Below are 21,440 nucleotides of genomic sequence, written 5' to 3' on the forward strand. Positions count from 1 at the left end.
GATCCAGGGGCTTACAGCCAGGCTGGGTCTTGGCCCTTAAATCCTGAGGGTAAGCCTGGGGGCAGAAGAGGTCTCCTGCCTTCCACCAATGATGACCCCAGGAAGGTTGTGGGCACCCACACTCCTCACTTTCTGCTTCTCCTCCAGGGGAACCTCGCGCCAGAGTCCAGGTGCAAGGCTGGCTGTGGCCTGTGTCCTATGCCCTATAGGTCACCACTGCCCTGAACCAGGCACTGCCACTCCACTGCCGTGTAGTGCTGGCAGCTTCTCTGTAAGTGTTCCCAGGACAGACTCCATCCCTTAGAGGGCCCAGAAGTGGGAGGATCCTAAGGTCAGGGAGGTGGGAAGATGGCTGGGGAAAATGGCCAGTACAGCCTCCATCTCTGGCTCCCTTCCTCCAGGCATCGATGACCTGGAGACTGAGGCAGATGCTCAGAGAGCACCTCCATTTTACTGGCATCTTCCTGGCTCTGAACCCTTCCCATGCCCTGACCTCCTCAGGAAGAGAGGCACACACAGAGCCTGAAGTCCCAGGCAGCAGCTGTCCCAATTCAATTCTACATGTATTCTGAGTGCCTGCTATACTGCCAGGCCTAGCCCAAGGGTTAGAGAGGTGGAAAGAAACCAACCTTATTGCCTATTGCCAATCCCCCTTGCAGGGTCCAGGCCACCTCTGGTGCCAGGAGTGTCCAGAAGGAAAGCTCTGCAACCAGACAAAGCTGGCTAGTCCCACAGCATGTCCACCTGGGCACTATTGCCCAGCTGGGGGCCTGCTGTCCATCCCCTGTCCCATGGTGAGAAGCTCCCCTCAGCCCTCCTGGCATCTTTCACTTTTGTCCGCAAGGCTCTGGAACCATCAACCCTGTACCCCAGCCCTGCCTGGTTGGGATGGAGGATGCTCCTTTACTGTGGCATGGCCATATGTCAGCCCTCTGCCTCCTGCCCCACGCAGATGAGGAGCACTGGACTACCCCCTTTCTTGAGGCTGGTTTCTGATAGTGGTGCTAGACCAGAGGTCACACGGGACAAAGCAACCCAGGCTTGTTTGGGGGGTGGGGTACAACACAGGAAGAAGCAGGGAGGAGCTCCAGAGCTAGGAAACTGAGGCTCAGGTGGAGCTCCCAGCAGGGGTGGGGGCTGAGGGTACAATCTTGTTTCTCCAGCCTCCATCTTCCAATTACCCCATTCCCTACTCTAGCCATGGCTTCCTCTCCCCAAGATACACACACCTCTTCAAAGGACCTGGTGTCCTCTATTTTCTCTTTCTGCCTGCTATCAAAATTTGCTGGGAATTTCCAACATTCTTCCCTGGGTGGATGTCTTGCCATCAAACACTTTTGGCCTATCAAAAGCTAAATTCCACTCATTCTTAGGAGTCTCTCAGAGGCTTGGGTTCTTTAAGTAGGCCATCTCCTCCCCACAAGCCCTGTCTGTCCAGGGTGAGGGTAGAGGCACCCTGCTCTGCTCCCTTCCTGGCCAGAGCAGCCAGCCTGGCCAGCCTTGGAACTCCACTCTGGCCTTCAGGCTCTTGACCTCAGTAGCATCCTTCTCTCTGCCCAGGGCACTTTCCGAGAGGCCCCAGGGGCGGCCCGTGTGGAAGACTGCCAGCTGTGCCACCCTGGGACCTTCTGCGGTCGAACAGGCCTGGCCAAGCCCCAGGGGCTGTGCAGTCCTGGGCATCACTGTGGGCCTGGTTCCAACACCTCCTCTCCGGTGAGTGCAGACCCTCGTAGCCCTCACAGAGGCAAGACTGGTCTAAGCTCAGAGGCCTGGGCCAGGGTTGGGGGACACCAGCATCTTCCTTTAGGGCCCACTGCCTAGTTGGGTGACAGAGTACCCCCAGGAAGATGGGATGAAACCACTGCAGAAACAAAGTTGGAAGTGCCACAAGCATTAAATACAGCCTATAAAAATGAGAAAGGGCAAAGTTATCTAATGTCAGTTTCCAGCTTCCACCTCAAAAGGCACCAAATACAAATAAGTCATGAGCTAGGGAAAGGCACAGCAGGGCTGATAATTAAAACAAATGAAGCAAAGCCATTTCTGTACAATATGTATCTATTAGTCATCAAAAGTCAACACACCTGCCCTAAGAAGATACTGCTAAGGGATAGAGTCCACTTCTATGGGCCACACCTGGGGCCAGGCTGCTGGGCAACTATTGCAAGGCATGTAACAAGGGTCTCAAGGCAGTTCATGACCTTTGATCCTATAGCTTCCACGTGGGAAAGAACATGAAAGGAAAAAAAGTCATGTATTTAAAGATGTTAGAGATGTGTAAAACACCACACATTTTAATAGCAAAAACAAAACACAAAGGAAATACCTAGGCACAGACATGGCATAGCAGCCCCATGGGATACTAGGTAACCACTAACAATGACAAGTAGGTATACTGTTGACACACAGATGACTGAGAGATGATAGAGCGAGAAGTCAAGTTGTGTAGCAGAACTTTCACCGCAAATAAGCAGAGAAGTAGGATTATTGAGGCTATTTAACATTAAAATCTATTTCATTTTTCTAAAAGCACTTCCTGGAGGGAGGTGTAAGTGCAGGTTGCTATGAGTAACTGAGCTGGAGAGGCTGGCTGAGCGAGGCAGTCTTCCTCAGAGAGGGGTTCAGAAGGACTTGGAGGGAGCCCAGTGGAGAGGACCCCCTTGTTCTCAACTTTAAAGCTACAACAGGACCCTCTTTCTCCAGGAGGGCCTCCCGTTTGGTGATCTCTGCCCTGCTGGCCATTTCTGCCCCCCTGGCACCAAGGATGCCAGGCAGAGACCCTGCCCAATTGGCACTTGGAATGTAGAGAGAGGGGCACAGGACCTGAGCTGGTGTCTTCCCTGCCCACCTGGACTCTTCTGTGCTGCAGCAGGCCAGGCTGCCCCCACGGGCCCATGTGCACCAGGTGAGGGTGCCCACCTCTCCCTCAATGGTCTGGCAGGAGGAGAACCAAGCAGAGGGTAGTCAGGCCCGCTACCTGGGCTCTGGCCCTAGGGCCCTTGGCTCCTGAGGCAGAGACATGTTAGAGAGAACCTAGGGGAAGTGTGTCCAGGTCATTGAGGCTGGCTTGGCCAAAATAGGAGGGAGGCAGGCTGGAAGCTACTGAGTGGGGCTTCCAAATGTGGTGGGAATGCGCAAGACTTTTAGATTTTCCCAGCCCCTGAGGCCTAGATGAGGCGGAAGGAGAAAGAGAAGAAGGGTCATGTCTGAGGGAGGTCAGTAATATTCCAGCGGCTAAGGAAGAGACTCCTGTCTGATTAGCCAAGAAAAGCCCAGAGATAGTCATGAAGAAGGCCTATTGCCTCGTCTGTGATATGACTTCCCCCCAAGGGCCTCCAGGTTGTGGGGCTCCATGTACAACAGAATATCCATAGGCTCACTGGGGAGTAAAGTTTAGGCCCAGACAGATGAGAGGTAGGCACTCTGCTCTGCTATCCTGCCACCTACCTCAGATGTTCATTCAAAGAGACCTAAATTAATAGCTTATCAGGGACATCCACAGTGCCTGATCCCTTCAAAGCCGTTGTTAGTAGGGCAAGACCCTCATGGATGCGAAGGCAAAAAGCTGGGTTCCAGCACCGTAAAACAGAGCAGACTGCGTGCGTGCTTTCTCTGCTTCCAGGATATTACTGCCCAGGAGGGGCATGGATGCCGAGACCTATCAGTGGCCCATGGGGAGACCTTGGTCCTGTGGGCCACATCTGCCCTGAAGGCTCGCTGGAGGCTTCACGTCAGCCAGATGGGCAGCACAACAATAGATCAGGTATTTGCCTGGCTTGGGAACCATCTATGACATAGTCAGGCAGGGCCACAAGATGACACAATGGCTTTACTTTCCAGGCCAAGAGAGCCACCAGGAGAGGACCTGTTCCCCTGGTCCTTACTGCCCCCAGGGCATTGGCCACTTCCCCTTGCCCTGCCCCCACCTCATGCCCAGTCCATGGCAGGGCAGGCCATGTTTTGCAGGTGAGGAGACAGAAGAGGGCAGTTGGGATGTCTCCTGGGGAGACAGGTAAAAGCTGTGTTTGGGGGCCTGAGGAGCAACAGATCACTGGAAACCTCTCCCTGCTGGTCTGCAATACAGGAGGCCCTGTGAATAGTAGTCAAGGACAGGGACTTTGGGCTGTGCAGAAGCCCAGTGCACCACTCCTTGCTGTGGGTGGGAAATCACTTAACTCATGTTCTTAATGTGCCTGATAGGAATACAGAGTATAGAAATTTGTAAGACTGAGGTAAAAATTAAATAAGACAGAGCATAGGAAGGACAGTAAATTAATGTTTACCTTGACTGAGGCTAAGAAGTGACCAGAACACAGGAGAACAGATTCTATGAAGGAGGGTAACTGAGGACATACACTCGGTAACACTCGTGTCTTTGGCACAGAAGTGACAGGATGGGACTGGGCATCCTGCAGGGCAGGCAGAGTAGGGACTCCATTTGACATCCCTCTTCAGAGGGTGGGAGTATTGCAGTGTCTGTGGTGCACAGTCTGTGGCTGTACTCATGTCCCTGGGGCAGCATCAGGAGACCCTCTGGGCAGGGTAAGTTAAGTGTGGAGCTAAATAAGGACAACAGTAAGTCACGAGTCATGGAACCTCCAGGCTGGCGGAGCCTTAGGGAACAGGACTCCCTCCATGTCTTTCTTCCAATGATGAGGTTGGGCCTGGCTGGTGGAGTGACCCATCCAAGGCCTGCTGCTGTCTGGTGTCTCCCAAGGCTCTGTCATCATGACAGTGGCATCACCCGTGAGGGTGCTCCAGACCATGGTAGCACTCTAGCACTGCGCTGTGGGACAAGCACCAGCGCAGCACCTCTACTGCACCTGTGGATCCAGGGGTGACTCAGGGATGAGATCATGGGGTCCAGAGGCTGACAGAAACATTCCCCAGCACGCCTTTGTCCCAAAAAAGCCCATCAAAGTACACTGTTCATCCTCCCCTTGTTACATCAGTATCCTTAGGGTTGTGGAGACAACTCTCATGCAAGCTATAAGAACACAGATGTTTAAAACTGTTACTCTGCCTTTTTCCCCACTGGAGGCTACCTGTTTCGGAAGTATGACATGAAGCTGTGCAGCGCTCCATGTTTCCTGTGCTCACACCCATGTACACAGGTGCACACACACACATTTCCATAGGCAAATCCACCAGTTTACAGGCAGTTACAAAAATGAGATCACACACTATAATTTCTTTTCTCTTCTCCTACCTGTACAAGAGCCCTCTTCTTCTTAGAGTTTATCTTCAGCATTTTATGTTCTCTGTGAGCTAACCTTAAGGGGATATAATGGTACAAATAGAAGTGACAAACTTGGCCAAGCTGGAAACAGGTTCCCAAAACAGATGTCACAGAGATCTGTATTCAATGACCTAGGCTCTCCTTCTCAAGCTAGATATGAAGCCCCCAGTTTTCTCATTCTGTCCTGTGCCCACCTTTTTCCAGGATAGACAAATGCTGGCACCCCTGTACTTTCTCCCCAACTTTGGGTCTGCCTAGAGAACTTCCGATTAATTTGGAAAGGGTCACATCTCAGGACCCCAGCCCCACACCTGAGACCCCACCCACTACCCCAGCAGGGAGCCAGGACTGGACAGAACCCTGGACTTGAGCTGCCCGGGCAGTCAAGGGTGATGGCACTCTAGCTTTTAATCTCTACTGCTTTATTTCAGGAACTTCTCTCCTCAGAGGGTGGACAATGTGGGGACTGCTGAGTGAGTGGCTTTGGGCTTGGGAGGAGCTGCTTTGTGATCTCACCCACTTCTGACTTTGGGCAGGAGATGAAGTCACCCACCAGGAGAGATGCATCCATGCCATGGCAGGGGGGCCCTGTCCTCCAGGCCACTTCTGTCCACTGGGCACAGGGGTGCCCCTGCCCTGTCCTGTGGGTACCTTCTCAGATCGGTGAGTGCCACTGTCTCCATGCCCATGGGGTGAGCCCAGAGCTGTCTTCCTCCTGGTCTTCCTTCTACACTGACCATCTCACTAGCAGCATCTCTCCACCACAGAGGAGCAAAAGGCCTCACAGAGCAGGACTCCCACCTGGCCTGTGACCAGCAGAGGAAGGACAGAGAGGTTGCTGGCCAGAATGAGGGCAGGTAACATGGGCTGCTGGGAGCTTGAGAACATTCATGCCTAAGAAAGCAAAGCCATTAAGAATCCTGTGCACATGCCTGAGTCTCAATTGAGAGTAGAGCCCCACCTCCCCACCTTTAGGAACCTCCCAGCCCCCAAGAGAAGGTACCCAGAGCAGGGGGACAGCTGTGGAGCCAGAGGCTGAAGGGCTGTTGGATGTTCTGCCTATTGCTGCCAGACCAAAATTCTGTGGCCCAGGACAGCCTGAGTTTGAATTGGGATTAAGATGGGAAAGGATGGGGCACTTGGGTGGCTCAGCTCATTAAGCATCTGACTTCGGCTCAGGTAATGATCCCAGAATTCCGAGATCGGGGCCCTTGGGCTCCCTTTTCAGCAAGGAGTCTCCTTCTCTCTCTCCCTCTGCCCCTCCCCGCCGCTTTCTATCTCACTTCTCTCTCTCTCTCTCTCTCTCTCTCTCTCTCAAAAATCAAAGCTTTTTTTTTTTTTTTTTTTAAAAAGATGGAAAAGGACAACTATACCCAGGTTCCTATGTTGGAGAGTGGCAGGGGAAGAAAAAGAGAGACCTGTCACACTCTCCTTTAGGCATCTGTCAGACTGTGCCATGGATGCAGGAAGAATCCCAGGGAACCTGAAGAAGGAGATGCAAAGCAGCTCCAGAAATGCACGTCCCTTGCCAGGATGCTCCTCCTGGTCCCACTGATGCCCAGGTTTCTCTCTGTCTTCCCAGGATGCTTCTCTCCATGGCGTCAGAGTGCCTGTCCTGCCCCCCTGGCCATTTCTGTGGTGCATCTGGACTCACTGCTCCCTCTGGACCCTGTTCCCCTGGCTACTTCTGTCTGGAAAGAGCCTCCTCCCCAATCCCAGCAGGTACGGAGTCTCTCAGGATGGGCATGGGCCCTGCACTGGCCCAATGCTAGAGGTAGATGGGCACTCTGATTATGAGAAGTGACTGGTTGTGGGACAGTTTAAGGGCAGAGGGGGAGGGTGTGAGCAAGCAGGGCCTGGAAACGATCCTCCGCCAGAGTGTTTCAAGGTCTGACCACTATTCCTGGACATGCTGGCTTCCTGTCCTTGTGCCCACAGTGGCATTTCCCACAGTTAACTCACTGCCTCTGAACTGTGGTCATTGGGCTTTTGTCACATCTGTGTTTCCAAGCCCACCTCAGCCCCACCCCACCTCTTCAGTCAGAACCCCACTGACCCAAAGACAGAAACGTCATAGATTTTCAGGGATGTGAGCAGGGAAACCTGGGGGCTTCTGGAGACCAGCCAGCAGGTTCCAGAATGGTAGCCTGTGGGGCACCAAGAGGTGAGCTGAGTGTGGTCCTCAGCTCTCATGAGGGCTAGAGACAACATCTTGTGGGGAGGTGGAGTGCAGGATGAGCTCCCAGGGAAGACTCTCTCTACCCATGTTCTCAGAGGATGCTCTCTATTCCCTGGGGACATCTGAAGGGGGAGGGAGGGCAGTATGCACACCACACTGAGCTGCAGCTTTGGTGAGGGCCATTGCAACAGAGCCAGGGCCCTTAAACTCCCTCTTCTCAAGAACTTCATCTGAGGCAAAAATCCAGCTCCCAGATTGAGGGTTAGGTTCAGGGGAGTTGGATGGGCAGTAAGAGAGCAGGGACTTTGTGGGGATTATAGGAGGCATAGGGGCTGCTAGGCCAGGATAATTCACTAAAAAGAGAACCAGCCATCCTGGTTTATTACAACTACACATGAAATCAATGATTTCTAAATCCATTTTATTGGCAAATAAACAATCACATTGTGTATCCTCAAAAGAAAAAAAAATAAAAAGATTTTTGTCCAAAAATGGACAAAGCACAGAGAGATGTTGGCCACACACAGCAATCACCATGCCAGGACACCATCCTCAGTAAAGCTGGATCATTAGTCCTGCCCACCTATGAAAGAGGGATTTTCGAGGCTCCAGTAATATAACATATGTATTAACCGCATGCTGTTCAATCTGGAAGATGCTGTACAAGTGTTATTTATCAACGTTCTTTCTTTCTAAAACCTGGAACCCCTGCCCCAAGCCCAAATCCACGTTTGGTCCTAGTAGCACTGCCCAAGTTGCCCCCGGCTCCAGTCTGCTCAGTAGCGACCAGGCCTGCATTCCTCACTCAGCTTCCTTCCTTTTCTCAGGTCATTCACATCAGGGAGGGCCCTGTCCCCGAGGCCACTTCTGCCCCAGTGGAACCAGCCACCCTCAGCCTTGTCCTCCTGGCTCCTATAGCAACCTAACCGGCCAAGCCTCCTGCTTCCCCTGCCCTGCCGGCTACTACTGCCCTGAGAACATCACCACCTACAGCGGGCACCCCTGCCCCGCCGGCTTCTACTGCCCCAGAGGTGAGTGCCTGGGCCACAGCTCGAAGAGGCAAGGCCAGTAGCAGGGGGCTGGTACAGGTGCCCAGGGATGAGATGGGGCTTGGGACTTGCTGCTTGGGAAACAACAGCAACTAAGGATCATGCAGATGTAATCACTCTGTTTCTGAGACATTCTCACGACCTCTCCCAAAGGCCCAGGGAAGGAGTGGATCCTTCATGCTGGCTGAGACCAAAGCAGCTGGTCTTGAACTGCAAATTTCATGTCTTTAGCTTTACCTTTAAAATTATGAGATTTTTACTTTCTGTTCCATAACATAATCTGTTGGCTAAAAAATAGAGGTTTAAAATTACTAATCCTACAAATTTTGGGCCACGTGCTTTTCAATAGAGTTGACCATCAAGAAGAAGAGTCCTGCATAGTCTATGGCTTTGTGGACCCTGGGCCTGGGAACACACAGCCTGGGAAGCCCAATATAAGCAGCTGGTGAGGGAGGAGCTCCTGTGACTCGGGCCAGAAGTTTGCCACAACAGGCCCTGCCAAGTTGCTCCAGGAGCAGCAAGCAGCAGGGCCTCCCTCCCCAGCCTTGGGCCACCTGGACTCCCTCCTCTGAACTTTGCTTTTTAGGCACCAAATACGCCACACAGTACCCCTGCCCTCGGGGCTACTACAACCCAGACCCACTGACCCAGAGCCTGGACAGCTGCCTGCCTTGTCCCCCAGGCCACTACTGTGGGCAAGAGAATCTGACCCAGGCCTCTGGGCCCTGTGATGCAGGTGCGTTTCCCAAAACTCCCTAAGAAGCTCCCACCTACCCCAGTGCTTCCTACTTCTGAACCTGGACCTGGGGTGACCCGGACTATCTCCTGGAACAGCTACTGGGAGGGGTAGGCCTGCAGTCTGGGTGGCTCAGCCTTTGATACCCACCCCTACCCCGGCAGCCTGGTCACTACCAACCCTCCTGCCCCACTGCCTACCTTTCTGTGTTTGTCTCCACCCCAGGCTGGTTCTGCGTGTCAGCAGCCTGGACCTCCCGCCCCTTCGACTTAGACAACTACACCAGCACCAATTGCCTGTGCCCAGCCACGGCTACAGGGGGGAAGTGCCCATCTGGATCCTTCTGCCCCGAGGGTACCCCAGAACCCATACCCTGCCTACCGGGCTCTTTCTGCGCCACCTCTGGTAAGAATCCAGGAGACCTCTCTGGCCACTGCACTGTGTCCCAGGCTTAGAGATGGTGAGAGAACTGGTGGGAACCCCAACCTTCTCCCCAGCCTTGTGAGTGCATACATGAACCCCTCTTTCCCTCTGTAAACGAGAACTGATGCCTGCACCTGCCTAATGGGATGGTGGGCTTGGCATGCTCACAGGCCAGTCTGTGCTGACATAAACTTGCTGCTGTCATGGTTGAGGGAGCACAGGTGGGTCATTGCAGAATAGCATGGGAAGGGCAGGTCTCTCTTCAGAAGGAGGGGCTCGGTAGCCCCTCGCTCATGCCCTTTCACTGGTCTCCATGTCTAAGTGATTTCCTGAGCACCTACTGTGACTCAGTGCTATTGGTCACTGGGGACCCAGATGTGAACCAGACACTTCCCGCCCCAGCTTTCAACAACCCTCAGATGGTAGAACACAGTGAGCCTATGCACAGGTCTCAGCTCTGCTACTAATGGTAATGCCTCGGGCCCTCTGTGGAATGAGAGTGGCACCTGTACCATGAGGCTGGGTAGGGAAGAGAAGGAGATGGAGCACTCCACATCGGCTCAGCAACTGCTGTGACTCTCAATCCTCTGGGGCCTGACACTGCACGAGGACCCTCATCTGTCTGCATAACGAGTCTACTCAGCCCGAGCCCGGCACCCCCTCTCACCTCCAGGATTGTCCACTCCCAGTGGGCCCTGTCAGGCTGGCTACTTCTGTGCTGAAGGAGCAGTGTCCCCAGCTCCAGAGGACGGGCTGACAGGGGCCCCCTGCCCCCCAGGAACCTTCTGCCGTGAGTGTCTCCAGGGGCCCCACTCTCAGCCCGATGTGCCCTCCCGCCCAGAGGTCTGCTAAGAGATCACAATGACCACATTCCTCAGTTTTCAACTGGACCCTGGGGTACCTGGGAAGAGGCCAGAGGGAAAAGGTGTGCCATGCATGGTCCAGCCAACAGCCAAGGGGTATTGCAGAGGGGCATGGTTAACATACACTTGGGGTGTTCTCTGTGGTTCGAATTGTTTGGTATGAACAGAAGTCAGTGGCCGTGTCACACCAGGATTCTCAGTGGTATGAGTCCTGATGAGGTAATTCCAGCTACAAGTGAAGGGCTGGGGTCCCTGTGTGTCATCGAGGGGCAAGGGAGCCGGGCTTCAGGGATGTTGGCAGAGGCACATCTTATAGTCAACACCATGGTAGGCCCTGCCTTGAGATCCTACTGTGGCGTCCCCTTAGCCAGACCATGCTGCCTCCCTGTGTCCTCAGCCGCAGCATCACATAGGCCAACACCATGTCCTGTGGGCACCTTCTCCAGCCTTCCAGAGCAGACCATGCCCTCTGCGTGCCAGGTCTGCCCACGAAGTTTCTACTGCAAGGAGGCTGGTCTCCAGGCCCCCAGCGGGCAGTGCCCAGCAGGTGAGAGGCAGTAAAGATCTTCAGGTGACAGCAAAGGGGACAAGGCCATGAGGGAGAGCTCCACAAGGGCAGTTGTCTGGATCCTGAGCTCCACGGCATGGTCCTTGAGGCAAGAGACCTGCTATGACCAACTGCCTTCATGGAGGGGATAGTTCTCCTGAGTATCCCTCACTCCTGGCCAGGTTATTACTGCGACTCGAGTGCTGGGCCCATCCAAGACTTCCACCTATATCCTTGTCCTCAAGGCTATTTCTGTCCACTGGGCACAGCCGTGGCCACACTCCACAGGTGCCCAGTGGGTACTTATGGATCTCGGAGGGGACTAAGGAGCATCACTGAATGCCAGCTGTGTCCTGCTGGGAAATTCTGTGCACTGGCAGGGCTCATGGCACCAACAGGTATGTCCTGGAGGGCAGAAAAAGAATCAGGCGGTGGGTGGACCTGACTGGCGGGTCCCAGAGCAAGCTGAGGAGGAGATGCACTGGGGAGAAACTACATGGACCTGGATCACTGGTAAAAATGGAGGCAGAGAAGCAGAATTTGTTGGACAAAGAATCCCCTACCTTCCCAAGACTCCTTCCATCAGGAACACTGTGTTCCCCCAACCCACCCTAGAAAGTCAGGAAATGTGAGATGGGGCCTCGGTGTCTAGTTTTAAAGAGCTTTCCAGGTGATCTTATATCACCACGAATTGGGAGTCCCTTCATCAAGGTATGCATGTCTCAAAGTAGAACCATACCCCAGCTACCCATGTCAGCACTAAGTCCCCACCAACACCGTGGGCAGGGGCCCTTGTACAGGGTCTTTAGCATCTCTGCCCCCAACCCCCCACCCCCTGTTAGCTGATTTGGGTAGGGGAAAAAAGGAGGGTGTCACTTTCTTGGGTGTTGGGCGGCTTCCCTGTGAAATGGCTGGAAATGTTTTGATCCATAAGGAAAATCTGGGCCTGGCAGTTGGCAGTCTCTGAGGAGGGCAAATCTTGGACTTGCCCAGACCTCACAGTCTCTTTGACCTGGAAACTTGGTACTGACTAAACCTGGAGGAGATTCAGGATCCTGCTTGTCCCAGGGTCTGGGCTGCTCAGGCTGGTTTGGGGTCAGGAATTCCTGTAGTCTGTGGCCATAGTGGAGCAGGATGTGGGGACAGCATGAACAGCCCTGTGCCTTGTGCTATGTTCTTCAGCAAGGGGTGCAGTGGGCAGGGCTGACAAGGTGTCCTTTCTTCTAGGAGACTGTGCTGCAGGACACTGGTGTAAGGGAGGAGCCACCAGCAAGGACCCCACTGATGGGACACAAGGCCTCCTCTGCCCTGCTGGGCACTACTGCCTAGAGGGTACTTCACTGCCTCTGGGGCTACTCCAACCATGACAGGGCAGAAGATCAAGTCCCTTCCAGCTCTCTACTGTTGAAGGCTGGTCTCTATGGGTTTTAAGCCATTCTCTCTGCACACAAGCCATAGACCTAAATGGAGGACAGTGTTAAGCTGTTCAGGGCCAAGCACAGGACCCTTCTCCCCACATGCCCTCCCCACTCTGTTCAACAGTCCCTTCCCCTCCCAAGAACCCTCCCCCAACCTGGAACTCAGGAAGCCTCACTTGAACTATTGACCTTCCTCCTTTGCCCTGAGGATGCTTTCAGGGCCTTGTTATTCCTCCTCCACTTGGGTACTCCCTTGCAGAATGGCAAGTGTCTTCCTTTCATTCAGTGAATTTGATTCCAGGACTCCAAGCTGAATTGTCCCTGTCCTCTGGATGCTGAGAGGGGGAAGCATTTCCACACTGGTCTGCCCAGAGGGAAAAATCCAAGGGGTGGTAGCCTAATTCAGTTCAATGTCTCCCCCTGGGGCCTCTTTCCTCTGTTGCTTTGACTTTTGCAGGAGCTCCTGTCCCCACCCAATGCCCACCTGGTACCTGGTCTGAGGAAGGGAACAGAACCCCAGAAGGATGTCAAGATTGCTCTGGAGGGAGACTCTGCTCTGGCGGCCACCTGCCAATCTGGCTGGCACCCTGCTACCCAGGGTGGGCAAACACAGCCACATGGAGTTGAGGGAACAGTGTCTACAGAGTGAGGATTTGGTTCCATTCCAGGATCCAGACCCATCCAGAGAACAAGGGGAAGAAATACCAAAAGTCAGGAAGGGGCGACCCCCCCACTGACCTGCAGGGCCTGTGGGCCACTTGCAGACTTGTGGAGGTTAAGTCATGCCAGGATTCAGGAAGGAGCGGGCTCGGAAGTGTCCAAGGACTATGCTTAAGGACCATTTACTGCCTGTGGCTGTGTGTCCCTGGGCGACTCCCCTTGACTGAGGCCCCCTTTTGTTTGGCCCCCATTCTTCCAGCATGTCCTGCACTAGCGGAACTGTCACTACCACCCCCGTGGAGGGGCTCTCTAGGAGATCCTGTCCCTCTGGGCACTTTTGTCCTCTGGAAATGGCTGACCCCTCTCTGTGTCCTCCTGGCTCCTATGCCTCTGGCACCCACACAGCAAAATGTTACATCTGTCCCAGCGGCCACTACTGTGTTCCGGGGTTGAGCCCACAGCTGTGTCCGAGAGGTTAGTTTCCTGCCAAGAGCCTGGCTCACTAAGCAAAGGGTCCAAAGCAAAAGGGAGGAGTGGGCAGAGCAGTTAACATGACTGTTATCTTCAGGCCTGATCTAGCTATTCTGATAATAAGGCAGTAACTTCTGGATTTTCAGAGCATTTCTACTTCCTGGGCAGGAGCCCCATAGCAGAGATGCCAGGCCTCCATGCTGGACTCTAAGCCAGTGCCCAAAGCCTGCCCTCTGCCACCTTCCTCCCCACCCCCGATTCCTCAGGCTCTAATCTCTGCCCTGATCCCTGCACAGGTTTCTACTGCCCTGAAGGGACAGGGCTTAACTGGCAGCCCTGCCCCCCAGGCACCTATGGCCCCGTGCTGGGACTTAGTAGCCTGCCAGGATGTCAAGCCTGTGACGGAGGTAGGTTCTGCCCCAGCGCCAATGCTACAGAAGCCGGCGGACAGTGCTGGGAAGGTTTCTTCTGCTCCAGAGGGTCCACCCGGCCCAATCCAGAGGCCGGCACTGAAGGTACCAGGCCCTCCCTGCTGGACACTTATCCCCTGTTTCCTTTCCTAAGCCCACCAACCAGGAGGTAGGAGACAGATTCAGAGCCCTCCATCCACTCTGTCAACCAGAGAGACCAATGAGTCTATTCTGTCCAAGAGAATTGGGGTACCCAACCTGGGCCACCTGTGTTCCTGAGCTCTCATTCATGGGAGAGCAGGACACTGGTCCCCAGCATGCATAGCACTTCGGCATTTGTTTCCACTACCTACTATCCCTCCTCAGCAGGACACCCCAAGAACTCCTGTGTCCCACACAGGCCAGACTGAGGACTGACACCAAAGCAGACCTGAGAAACCTCACATTAGGGGTCACTGAAAAGTCCTCTTCAGCTGAGCCATGCTTTTGAGTCACCTGGCACGTACTGACTGATATGGGGTTGGTGGGAGGGCCAGGCCATCAGATCAGAGTGTTGAGGGTGAGGCTCAGCCCAGGTATGGTCAATTTGTTAGCCCTCCCAAGTGGTTCTCACTGTATAGCTGAGGGATCATTCCAGTGGTTTTATCTTCTGGGGCTCAAGTTGTTTTTGGAATCCAGGGACTACAGGGCATGATCTAGTACAATGCTTGTTTCTGGCAAAAGGGAAACTGAGGCTCAGGAAGAGAGTGTGCTTTGCCTAAAGACACACAGTCAGTAACCAATTTGAGTGCCCAGGCCCACTGGCCCAGGCCCAGTTCAGCTCTCTGCCACTCTGCAGCTGCCCTCGGGCCCTGAGAGTTGTACCGTCCTCAGGGAGGCCCGGACACTGGTGAGGTCACTGTCTAATGCACAGCTCATCCCTCCAGCTCTTGACCTGCCAGCTACAATAGCCTCCTCTGCAATAGCCCAGATCTGGCTGGTTCCCATCTTCAGTCACCAAGCAGCCCTGGTGGCAGGCCTCTTGGAACAGGTCCCGTGTAGGTGGAGGGAGAGGAAGAAGACATAGCTAGGCATCTCCAGAAACTAGAAAAAATGTTAAAATACTGGGGCGCCTGGTTGGCTCAGTGGGTTAAAGCCTCTGCCTTCAGCTTGGGTCATGATCTCAGGGTCCTGGGATCGAGCCCCTCATCAGGCTCTCCGCTTGGTGGGGAGCCTGCTTCCTCTCTACCTCTCTGCCTGCCTCTCTGCCTACTTGTGATCCCTGTCTGTCAAATAAATAAATAAAATCTTTAAAATAAAATAAAATGCCAACCAGCATGGGAAGATCTACAAAGGCTTCTACATAAAGAGCTGGGATGGTGACAGAAACCTTGCCTCAGTCTCAAACGCTGTCTGCCTATCCCCTAGACCTTGACACTTGAGACTTCTAGAGAGGCCCTGCCTCCCTCAGGTGCCCTGCCTCCCTTCCAGATGCCACCACCCCATGTCAGGAACAGCTTCCCCAATCTCTTCCCTTCTGTAACAGCAATACAGGGCTCTGCTGGAATAGCCAGGTGCAGAGGGTACGACCTGCAGAATAGACTTGCAACCCAATTCCAGGGCCCAGAGACTGTACCAGTGATGCGGAGGGAGTTCTTCAGAATACCTTCTACTCACCATACATTTCTTGGTTCCAGAGGAGGCTGGCCCATGTCCTCAAGGACACTACTGTCCCAGGGGTTCAGCCGTGCCCCAGCCCTGTCCACCTGGCACCTTCAGCATACACACCAAGCTCAGCTCAGAGGTAGGGAGACCCCAGCCCAGGAGGAGGCTGGGTATGGGCCCTGTCTGGATCTAGCCAAGCCATACTGCCCTTGAGGTCAAACGGGGATTGGAGAACAGAGCCACCTGGCTAGCTTCTCCTTCCTGGGGGACTATAGTCACTTTCCCAGGGAGATCTTCCTTAGCCCTCCTTAGCACATACCATAGTCTACCATAGCATGTTTTTACTGGCCTTATTTATTTTCTGTATTCCCCACTAAAATATAAGAACCACCAAGCTAGGGAGTTTTGTCTTTTGTTCCCTACTCTGTGTCAGAATAGTGCCTAGCACATAGCCACATCCAGCACCTGCCTGTGGGCTATGCGTATGACTGTACACGCTGACTTTGGAAACAAAGGGAACAGCAACCGCCTCCCCAACCCCGTGTGGTCGGTGCATGTTAGGGGTTGCCAGGAGCACAAGGAGAGTACTCAGGGAGGGTGGGCTGGAGGAAGGTTGGAGAGGGAGGGAGGAGCCAGCCATGTAGCACCCTGGGCTCCCCTTGAGGACCTGAGTAAGATAGAGGCCAAAGCAAGGTTTGAGCAAAGGAGTGACCTGAGACATTACTTTATAATACATATTAATATATAATTCATATATATATTCATAATATATTATACACATTAATATATAATAAAGGGCCACCAGAGGATGCACAAAATTCTATTTAAATTGCCAGATTCCAAAAGCAACTTTAATATCTGGTTCTATTCACAAGCACCTCCAAATCACAGTTTGTAGTTCACTATTCAGAGGGCCTCCTATTGTGAAAGGAATATTCCTGACTTGTCATAAGCCCCAAAATCCCCCACACTTGAATGAGCAGAAAGGGCTTCCCTGGAGGTAGATCGAAGGATAGGCTTCCCCTAGTGTGACTGGTCAAACTATGAAAGGACACGGAGGTAGAGAGGAAAAAAAGAAAGCAGGCAGAACAAGCTGCTGATGGAGTAGTTTGGAGCATTAAGCCTTTGTGGCCACCACCCCCCCCCCCCGGGCCACCCCGGGAGAATGTGCAAGGAGAGGGAAACGAGTGGCCATCAGGGGTGCTGTGGATGGAGGAAGGTGAACCAGGACAAGCTGTTCTGGGACCTGAGGCCCCTTTCAGGTCTCCTGATGCAGTCACTGCTTCCCTGCCCCAGATAGAGCTGGGGGTTGGCATCTTAACGGGGGCATCTCCTGCAGGCTGCCTGCTCCCCGTGCCCTCCTGGCCACTACTGCGGCTCAGCGGGTCTCACCAGCCCTTCTGGGCCCTGCAGCACAGGCTTCTTCTGCCGCCATGGGGCCCTCGTGCCCAACGGCTCCCTAGGAGAAGAGACCAGTGGCCCTTGCCCTGCAGGTACCTCTGGGGGCTGGTCTGAGGAGGAGCCTGGGAAGGTGGGAAGGGAGCGAGCCCCAAGGCCACCACTCAGACCGGACTCCAGGGTCCCCTGGTCCTAAAGGAACTGGGTTTAGGCTGGGAGCACTCTGAGAGCCAGGAAGTGGTGTTTCCTGTGGACCTGACCTATTGGACCTGCTTCCCTTTCAGGGCACTTTTGTCCCCCAGGCACTGTTACCCCCAGGCCCTGCCCAGCCGGTACCTACAACAGGCTGGCCGCCCAGGGCCACTGTGAGTCTTGTCCTGAGGGGTGAGTGCTGAGAGGCCATCCTGGGGGTTCACGGGTCCAGCCGTGCAGGGTGTGCTTTCCTGCTATAGGACGTGCCTGGACCAGATGCTTGTGAAGACCCCTTTCAACCTGATTTTGCTGTGACTTTTAAAAAAAGTTCTCTGTAGAACTGCACCATCTTCTAGCCACACTTCTTGATCTCTTTATTGGGTATCATTCCTAATTTCAAACATGAGGCTCTTTTGCTCAAATTCAAGCCATTTAAGTACCCCATCCCCCCACCTCCACCCACCCTGGGGCCTTGAGCTGTAGCAGAGCTATGTCCCCAGCAGATTTCCTGAGGCCTACAATAAAAGGTGAACCTGGGCAGCCATCTCTGCCCTGCTCCATGCTGGTGGGGCCACCGAGCCCTGTGAACTGCCCCTCCCCACTTGTCTTTTCTGTAGTTTCTTCTGCCCGTCAAACACCTCCTCTGTGGTGGGGAATGAGTGTCCTGCAGGCCATTACTGCCCAGCCTCCACGTCCTTTGCTTCTCAGTTCCCCTGCCCCCGAGGCACCTACAGGCCACAGAGAGGGGGTGTCCAGCAGTCAGACTGCACTCTCTGTGATCCAGGTAAGGGGATAGGGACATACCTCCACCCCAGCCATACTAGGCCCCATCCTCCCTGACCATGGAGGGCAGGTGACCACAGACAGCAATGTACATCTGCTGGCTGGGGTGGGAAGTGCCCCAATCTCTCCCCTCCCCATGATTGGGGATCCTGTCTTTCCCTCTCTCCTATAGGCTCCTACTGCCTCCTGCCTGGGCTGGTGGCCATATCTGGGCCTTGCAGGGCAGGGTTCCACTGCATTCAAGCAGCAGCTGTCCCCAACCCCACTGATGGAATCACAGGAGACCTCTGTCCTCCAGGCCACTTTTGTCCCAAAGGCAGCCCCAGACCCACTCCATGCCCTCCAGGTAAGTTACCGATGTGGGGTGGGGGGTACCAGAAGGGCAAGGGTGTGCCCTGGGCCCTTGAGAAGAGAAAGGTGTAGAGGTCCAGCCTTGGGAAGATATCTTAGGAAGGGCAGAGAAGAAACCCCCAAACTGTACTTAAAGAGCAATGTCCATCCTGCATCCACATCACTTGGGGCTTAGGGGTAGAATGATGAATGAGGTGACATAGAGCTTGGGCCCAGGCTCTTGGGGAGAGGGGGTACTTGAACATGGAGGGGGTGTATGGCAGAGGCACCTCAAGAAATGAGTGAGGCCTTGCAGCAAAGATATGGGGATGAGATGCACTTCAGCTTGTCAGGTCCCAGACCACATGTGGTGAGGCAGCCTAGGAGGTTAAGCAGGCAGAGCAGGGCCACAGCTTTTCAGTCTGAGAGGCACCACCTTGGGTTTCCATCTGGGAGAGGGGCCCCCTGACGGTAGCTATGGAGTGTGTATCTGCAGGCTCTCTCCTGCCCATCCCTGGGGCCACATCTCAGGAGGACTGCCAGCCATGCCCAGGTGGCTGGTTCTGCTCCAGGGCTGGCCTGAGCTTCCCAGAGGCCCCATGTGAAGGAGGCTGGTTCTGCCCCAGGGCCTCTGTCTCTGGGCACAGTCCAGGTAAGAGCGGACCTCCTCGACATTTGGGTAGGGGTAGGGTACTATGGGAGTCCCAGTGGGCCAGCCTGGAAAGAAGACATGCTTGTGGGCTCTCCCTCTGTATTCAGGCTCCTGAGGCCCAACTGCAGTGTGACGGGCCCTCTTGACCTGGAACCTGCCGTGGAAGGGACTGAAAACACCAAGTGTTAGCAAAGCTCCTCATGAGCCCAAAGCACAGAAAGGGAGATGGGCGATGCATGGGATGAGTGGTGAGAAAAGGAAGAAACAAGAAGCATTTTTAAAAAATCAGTCAAAATGGAGAATCCCATGCTTGGGGGGAAAGCTGTGTAAGAAACTATAATAAGGGGACAGGAAGGGTCTTCCCCCTCATGTGCTACCCGGGGTCCAGCAGAGAATGGGTAGAAGCTCGGACTCCAAAGACAAGAGTGCATTAGAAATCCATTTGGGAGAGGGGACACACTTCTGTCTTCTGGGGCCTCTGTTCTCAGCTGAGAACCAAGAACAGGTTGGTTTTGAGATGTATGTAATTTACTAGAGTTTTTAATTATACATCAGTTTTGAGATGCATGTAATTATACTAAAAGTTTAAAGCAGATTCCCTTTTTTTTTTTTTATCAGAATGTATTGAAAGTTGGCTCTATCACTACATTACTCAGTTGCATTCTGACATTCTTTCCTGCAATAAAGAAAAGCACAGTTAAGTCACCCCTGGTTCCTAGGAATCATGCCCGGCCCTGAGAACCTTTAACAAGTGTGCTGTGCAAGGGAAGGTCAGCCACTGAATAGAAAAAAAGGAACTGGCCAGGACACAATCTTTGCAGATCCACACAAATTGTCACCAGAATACCAGTCAGAGAGATTTGGAAGGACATGAAAGAACCCCTCCTAGCAGTAGGGATCACACCTGCAGGGTCCAGGCCAGCTATGAATGCAAATGTATGAAGAGACCACAGTGCACATCAGGGCTCAAAGAAAGCTGCAAATCCAGGCAACTAAGTTTAAAAGATTATATTTCTGTGCAAGCCAAGAGAAGCTCCACTGTAGGCAGATCCAGCCTGCAGACCACTCGGCCTATGATCTCCATTCTAAGGCAGTCTTCCAACCAGCAGTCACTGACCGGTATGTCAGGCACTGTCTGTAGAGAGCCAAGAGATTCCAGTGCTCTGCTCTCACCAAGCTTACAACCTGATAGCACTTAAATGGGAAGGGGCTTCTCACCAAACAGGGAGGCTCCCTCTCATATTGCAGCTCTTAGGAGGGATACCCCTACACTGTCCTCCCTGGGAGATCTGGTCTTAGCATGGACAAAGCCCCAACCCAGAGTACAACCTATTTAGGACCACATCTCCAAAAAAATGCATCAACTATCCCCAGAAGTTTAAAAAGTCCATACATAAAAGAAAAAAAGAGTTTCAACTCTTCATCCTGAAGAGTACAGGTTTCTGATCCTGTTCCATCTCTTCCTGTGGTCTCTCTTCTAAACTAGCTCCCTGGTAACCCGCATCTCATGCCTTCATTAATCCAAGGCCAGTGGAAAACTGAGATCATGAACATGGACAGGTTTCCTAATGCTTATTAGTGCTATGTATGATGAAGAGCACAGGTTGTCTCCAGGGGACTTGGTTGACATAGCATTTCCCAAACTTACATCCCAAAGAGTATGATTTGAAGAATATTTCATAGGACTAGGACCCCTGGTAACACTGTTGGTGAGAGATGTTCTGAACTGGAAGCCTGGGGCTGCCTCAGGTAACTTGTGAGGTTCCCAGTTTCAAAACCCAATTTGTGGAGAGCACTGTCCCTCACCCCACTCAGCCCTGTCACTACAGATCTTGCTTCTTCCCACAAGAGGCCGCCAGGAGGTTCCCATGTGGACCTTCCACACAGAGCTGGATTTCAGCTGGAGTGTCCCTCGAGGTATCGGTGGGGCTGAAGTATAAGGGACCCGACCCAATAGAGTCACACATCAGAAACACCATGAATCACATACCCCATCCCCTCAACCACATTCACCTAGAGGGAGTAAGAATTGTTGTGGGCTCTGGCTGGAAGGAGATGGGGGATCTCCCAAGAGGAAATCATTATCTCCGGTGGCTTTTCTAGGGACTCTCTGCCCTGTTGGGCACTCGTGCCCCCCAGGAAGTCTGGAACCCCAGCTCTGCCCCCCAGGGCAGTATCAGGATGAACCTGGACAGAGCCTCTGCAAGATATGCCCGGCTGGAAAGTGAGGAGATGTTGCTGGGTCTGGGGTTCCTTCTTTATCTGGGTGACACCTGACCTGTCCTGCCCTCTCTGAAGCTAGAGGGACTCAGCCATGTTGCAGGGACCAGTGACCACAGGCCTTCCAGGAACCCTTGCCCTTCAGAGCCCAATGTAATTAAAACCCTAATGCCAATGCAGGGGCCTTGAAGAGCTGTAGGTTTCAAGTACAAGACCCATGAGGAAA

General features: G+C 53.5%; 1 protein-coding gene across 5 annotated transcripts in view; it reads left to right on the top strand.

The window, feature by feature from the left end:
- Positions 1-21,440, top strand: part of LOC101677584 (SCO-spondin) — a 147,948-nt gene that overhangs the window by 67,501 nt on the left and 59,007 nt on the right. For 4 of the 5 annotated variants that reach the window (XM_045072408.1, XM_045072410.1, XM_045072409.1 and 1 more), the window contains 25 exons: positions 148-271; positions 660-794; positions 1,561-1,713; positions 2,704-2,905; positions 3,623-3,763; positions 5,776-5,902; positions 6,007-6,096; positions 6,822-6,961; positions 8,246-8,449; positions 9,054-9,203; positions 9,429-9,608; positions 10,300-10,416; positions 10,887-11,036; positions 11,219-11,434; positions 12,264-12,368; positions 12,912-13,053; positions 13,374-13,588; positions 13,882-14,100; positions 15,672-15,778; positions 16,979-17,132; positions 17,322-17,421; positions 17,847-18,013; positions 18,185-18,358; positions 18,839-18,994; positions 21,098-21,218. In XM_045072408.1, the coding sequence (XP_044928343.1) occupies positions 148-271; positions 660-794; positions 1,561-1,713; positions 2,704-2,905; positions 3,623-3,763; positions 5,776-5,902; positions 6,007-6,096; positions 6,822-6,961; positions 8,246-8,449; positions 9,054-9,203; positions 9,429-9,608; positions 10,300-10,416; positions 10,887-11,036; positions 11,219-11,434; positions 12,264-12,368; positions 12,912-13,053; positions 13,374-13,588; positions 13,882-14,100; positions 15,672-15,778; positions 16,979-17,132; positions 17,322-17,421; positions 17,847-18,013; positions 18,185-18,358; positions 18,839-18,994; positions 21,098-21,218 (3,789 nt within the window). Of the gene's footprint in view, positions 1-147; positions 272-659; positions 795-1,560; positions 1,714-2,703; positions 2,906-3,622; positions 3,764-5,775; positions 5,903-6,006; positions 6,097-6,821; positions 6,962-8,245; positions 8,450-9,053; positions 9,204-9,428; positions 9,609-10,299; positions 10,417-10,886; positions 11,037-11,218; positions 11,435-12,263; positions 12,369-12,911; positions 13,054-13,373; positions 13,589-13,881; positions 14,101-15,671; positions 15,779-16,978; positions 17,133-17,321; positions 17,422-17,846; positions 18,014-18,184; positions 18,359-18,838; positions 18,995-21,097; positions 21,219-21,440 lie in introns of those variants that run through there. The other variant, XM_045072412.1, reaches the window with a different exon arrangement.

The sequence above is a fragment of the Mustela putorius genome, unplaced genomic scaffold (assembly GCF_011764305.1).
Source record: "Mustela putorius furo isolate JIRA1106 unplaced genomic scaffold, ASM1176430v1.1 tig00004035_pilon_pilon_pilon, whole genome shotgun sequence".
Classification (NCBI taxonomy): Eukaryota; Metazoa; Chordata; class Mammalia; order Carnivora; family Mustelidae; genus Mustela; species Mustela putorius.